The sequence below is a fragment of the Sparus aurata genome, unplaced genomic scaffold (assembly GCF_900880675.1).
Source record: "Sparus aurata unplaced genomic scaffold, fSpaAur1.1, whole genome shotgun sequence".
Taxonomy (NCBI): domain Eukaryota; kingdom Metazoa; phylum Chordata; class Actinopteri; order Spariformes; family Sparidae; genus Sparus; species Sparus aurata.
Genome location: NW_022045200.1, coordinates 1 through 5,083, shown reverse-complemented (window position 1 = coordinate 5,083; position 5,083 = coordinate 1). Strand labels below are relative to the sequence as shown.

Genomic DNA, 5,083 nt, shown 5'->3' with positions numbered 1-5,083 from the left:
AGGTTCTGACCCAGACCAGAACAAACTGAGTCCGGGGAGCTCTGATGTTCATTCTAGTTGTAACGAGGATTCTGTTGATGAGGACGAGATCAGAAACTGAAGTGAGTCTTAAAGGAGCAGTTCACCAAACAGTAAAAATCATCTACTCTACAGTCAGTGAAGTGTCGAGGTCCACAGAACAGTTCTGGAGCTTCACAGTAAAACAGAGTTGCAGCATTCTGCTGAACAACTGAAGCAGCTGAGACTTGATTTAAACATCAGAAGTCTCCATCAGCTCGTCTGCTGTGATCTCAGTCTGCAGGAGAGAACACATCACTAACTGATCTCAGACCAGATTTATTTATTTGTTTAGCTCATGCTAACACTGTTAGCTCACACTGTTAGCTAACACTGTTAGCTCACACTGTTAGCTCACACTGTTAGCTCACCAGCTACATGAGGACTTGTTAATAAAGGTGTGAATCTGGTCTGAGATCAGTTAGTGATGTGTTCTCTGCTGCAGACTGAGATCACAGCAGACGAGCTGATGGAGACTTCTGATGTTTCTCTGGTTGTTTCTATTTTGATCAATGACTGAATTTTCCTTTTTGTCTGAAGTGTTTCTTTACAGTTCAAAGGTTTGCATGCAGAGTTCTGATTGGACAGTGAGGCACTTTAAACCGTCTCTCTGATGTCTGTCGTGACGTCTTGTTTCCGCAGCAGAGTTTGTTCACACTCGGCTCTCGTCCTTGTCTCCTTGTCTTTTGTCCGGTCGACACGTCTCTGCTTCCTGTCCAGGTAAAGATGAGTCCTTCTCCTCATCACTAGGGTGCACCTCTCCGTTTCGTAGCGTCCTGACGTCTCCCAGGGGCAGCTGGGTGGAGCTGTAGGCCAGCGGCGGGATGGTGTTGATCAGTATGAGCTGCAGCGGCTTCTTCTCTGGCTGGTACTGACAGCGGATGTATCGCAGGAACGCCGCGCGGTACGTGTTGTTAAACAGTGTGTAGACCAGCGGGTTCACGGCGGAGGACAAGTACCCCACCCACACGAACACGTTCAGCAGGCCTCCCATCAGTCCTGCGTCGCACACCGCCGGGTCGCACACCACCACCAGCACGTTGGTGATGAAGAACGGGCACCACATGACCACGAAGAGGAAGAACACCACCCCGAGGACCTTGGACGCCTTCTGCTCGTTGCTGATGGACTGCATGGTGCGGCGTCCGAACAGCGAGCCGGAGACACTCCCCCGGGCTCCGCCCAGCCCGCTGCTGCTCCCTCTGCCGCCGGCCTCACGGCTGATGGAGCGTCTGAAGAGCTTCTCAGAGGACAGCGAGGTCTGCGGAAAGAAGCTCAGGGTGAACGTGGTGCTCCATTTGGGACGCGGAACCAGCTGGTCCAAACAGAGGGTGGCCTCGTTCTGCAGGGCGTTGATGGTCAGGAAGTAGGTGACCACCATGATGGTGAGGGGCACGAAGAACGCCACGAAGGAGCCCACCAGCACAAAGTTGTTATCTGTCAGGAAGCAGCTGCCATCTTTGAAGACCTTGGAGTGGTCTCTGAGGCCCAGCACCGGGATGGGCATGGAGATCCCTGCAGAGAGGAAGAGACGAGGTGAGAGGACGGAACCGCCTGAGAGACAGCGTCATGTCTGAGACCGGATCACAGGAACCAAAGTACAAACAACACTTTACACTGAAACTCTGCTGCATCGTACCAACGATCCAACGAAACACAGAACACAAGATGCCAGAACAGGTTCAGAATATCAGACAGTCTGGGCTGAACTGTGGGAGAAAACATGAAATGATGTATGAGACGTCTTAAGTGTTGCACAGTGTCGCTGCAGAGACGCGCTGCAACACCTTCACATCCATCACCAGCTACAATACTAACAGTCCTATTTCAAACTGGACGAACAGTTTCAGTCTTCTGGAACTTTATTAACATTTATTCTGTCTGAAGCTGAGAATCAGACTCAGCCTCAGTCAGACTGAGTGTGAGTCTCTCCGTGTCCTCCAGCAGACAGCAGGGACAGTCCGTCTGCTGCTTCACCTGTAATGTGACACCTCCTCTTCACTGTTAAATGTGTCAAATGTTCCATTAAGTCTGGTCTGAAACTCCATTTGTCCTCCTGTCTGTGTCAGGTGGAGGACGAGCAGGCTGGTCTGAGGTCTGCATGTCCTTATGTGTGAGAGGAAACATGCTGCTTCTCATTTTCTGGTTCTGTGGTTTGTGATTCTTAAAGAACCTCCTGCAGCCAAACCTTCTCACAGATCTGACACGCTGGACAGAAATAGTTTGTACGACCTGTTGGTGAGTCGACTCGTATCAGCAGGAGATAAACTCAGTCGTGTTCTCATCACCTGCTGTAACCAACGGGAGGTCAAGGACAGAGAGGAGGGGGAGGAGACAGAGTCAGAGATAATCTCATCATGCTGAGACGCTGCAGCCACAACATTTACCTCTAATCAGCCAATCAGGAAACAGATGTGATGTCACAAACAACAAACAGCTGATCGATAACAACAAACACTTCACACACATCACAAACCCTGAAGGCAGACAAGACAAGCTCCACCCACATCTGTTGGCTCCACCTTCCTCTGTTAGCTCCACCTTCATCTGTTAGCCCCACCTACATCTGTTAGCTCCACCTACATCTTTTAGCCCCACCTAAATCTGTTGGCTCCACCTACATCTGTTAGCTCCACCTACACCCGTTAGCTCCACCTACATCCGTTAGCCCCACCTTCCTCTGTTAGCTCCACCTACATCTGTTAGCATCTGATGTTTACATGTGTTACTCAAGGAAACTGATTTTATCTTTAGCGCTGATCAACACTGTTTGTTCTGCTTTTAGTTTCTGCTCATTGAGTTAATGAAGTGCAGTGTGTGTGTGTGTGAGTGTAGGTGTGTGTATGTGTGTGTGTGTATGTGTGTGTGTGTATGTGTGTGTGTGTGTATAGAAACATATTAGAGAAGAAAGACATGAATGTCTCTGTTAATCTTACGTAATTATGGAAATGTTCACACACATATTATCAGCATGCATTTGTGTGTGTGTGTATGTGTGTGTGTGTGTGTATGTGTGTGTGTGTGTGTGTGTGTGTGTGTGTGTGTGTGAGTAAACATTATAAATGAGCCCTGACTTCATGGTGTTTGGCGTCACGGTGCAGCGTGGCGCTGAGTCGTGTTGAGCCTGAGGGCGGGGCCTGCTGCTCGCCACGCTGACATCACAGTGTAACTCCTCCTCCTGTGGAGATCAGCTGATTTTAGCTGCAGCCTCCAGATATGAACGTGTTCAGGTGACAGGAGGCAGAGCTGACACCAGGTTAATTGATTAATTAACTCTCCTCTCCTAAACGATGATTCTGTTGGAATATTAGAGTGAACAGATAACTGGTATGTGTGTGTGTGTGTAGGTGTGTGTGTGTGTGTGTGTGTGTGTGTGTGTGTAGGTGTGTGTGTGTAGGTGAGTGTGTGTGTGTGTGTGTGTGTGTGTGTAGGTGTGTGTGGGGGTGTGTGTGTGTGTGCGTGTGTGTGTGTGTGTGTGTGTGTGCTCTTACCCACTGAGATGGTCCACACTGCCATGATCTTGATGCGGGCCTTGGTGTGGGAGTTGAAGCGGCTGTGGTGGATGGGGTTTCTGATGCCGATGTACCGGTCCAGAGAGATGGCGCACAGGTGCATGATGGACGCCGTTGAGAACAGGACGTCCAGGTAGATCCAGACGGGACAGAGGTCCGAGGGCAGCGGCCAGCTGTAGTCTGCTGGACGAGACGAGAGGACGAGAGGTTAGTGACCTCTGATACGGCGTCACTGAGCTGTGCTACACTCAGACAGAACCTCTGTGGAGGTCTAACAACAGAACCAACAGAACTGAAGCAACATCAGAATTGTGTGATTTCATAAGGGAGTCTGGTGATGATAAACATGATGACTGGGCTGCACTGCTGAACTAACAGTACCACCTGTGGATTTTTCTGATTGGTCGTTTCACATCACAACAACTGAACCATGACAGAGACACAGCTAATGTTAGCATCCCGACTGAAGTCTGTACACCTGCTCACAAACCACAGAAGAAGACGGCGTGCAGAACTCCCTGAGAACCTTCATGTTGAAGTGATCCAGACATCAGACCGGAGCTGCTCACACTCAGCTCTCCTCTTCATTCACTCCATCTGTTCAAGCTGAACTTTGTCACATCTTCTTTTCGTTCACGCACAAACTGTTTTGTTCTCAATATTCTAAACTTTTGAATTTCCATAACTTCCACTGATGACTTGCAGCAGTAACGTCGATCGTCCTGCGTCCACTCTGATGTGTCTTCCTTTTAAACTGGTCGAGCCTCCAGCTGCATGTTTCTGTGTCTGAGAGAAGAGAGATCCTCTCAGGGATGATGATGATGATCATGTTATTACCTGTACAGGTGCTCACCCCCCGACACACACACTCACACACTCTGATCTGATCTGTCTGAGGTCTGACTCTCAACACGCCCTGCTGTCGTCACCTCGCTCCTCTCGGAGACGTCTCGTCTCGTTAAACCTCCACATGTTCACACTACATCTCAACACTGACACCAATTAGTCCTGTCAGCTGTTAGCCACGCTGCAGCTGGGAAAAGACACTCCGGTGTCTCTTCACGTGTTGGAGGCGCCTTCACAAGTCAGCGAGTCACAGTGAAGAGATCAGGGTTCATCCAGACGGCGTCTGACAGGACGCTGACACGTCTGCCTCTGAGTGTGACTACAGTCAGAGGCAGACGCTCCTCTCATCATCTCCTACTGACAGTTTGGTGCTGGTTCGATGTGTATCGTGATTCTAAAGGATCATAAATCTTCTCACTCTAAAGAACAGGCTGGTTGGACGGGTCAGACACTGGACAGCAGGATGAGACTGAGCGTGTGTCCAGGTCCAAGTTAGGTAATGTGACTGATCCAGTGTTAATAATAATAATAATAAATAATTAATACAGTTTAATACATAACTCTAACTTCAACGTTAATAATGCTCCAAACGTTGTCATGTGCGTCAGCAAGCTTTATTTGAAAGTCTGAAAATTCAAGAAAGAAAGAAAAATCAAGTTTCTCAAACT

General features: G+C 49.0%; 1 protein-coding gene across 1 annotated transcript; it reads right to left on the bottom strand.

Annotated features, from left to right (window-relative positions):
* Positions 1-277: 277 nt before the first annotated feature.
* On the bottom strand, positions 278-3,756 carry LOC115578190 (5-hydroxytryptamine receptor 2A-like; the record flags this gene model as incomplete). Its single annotated transcript, XM_030411064.1, has 2 exons — positions 278-1,572; positions 3,549-3,756. Coding segments are annotated over 2 exons (1,071 nt in total), but the record flags the coding sequence as incomplete, so codon positions are not given.
* Positions 3,757-5,083: the final 1,327 nt, after the last annotated feature.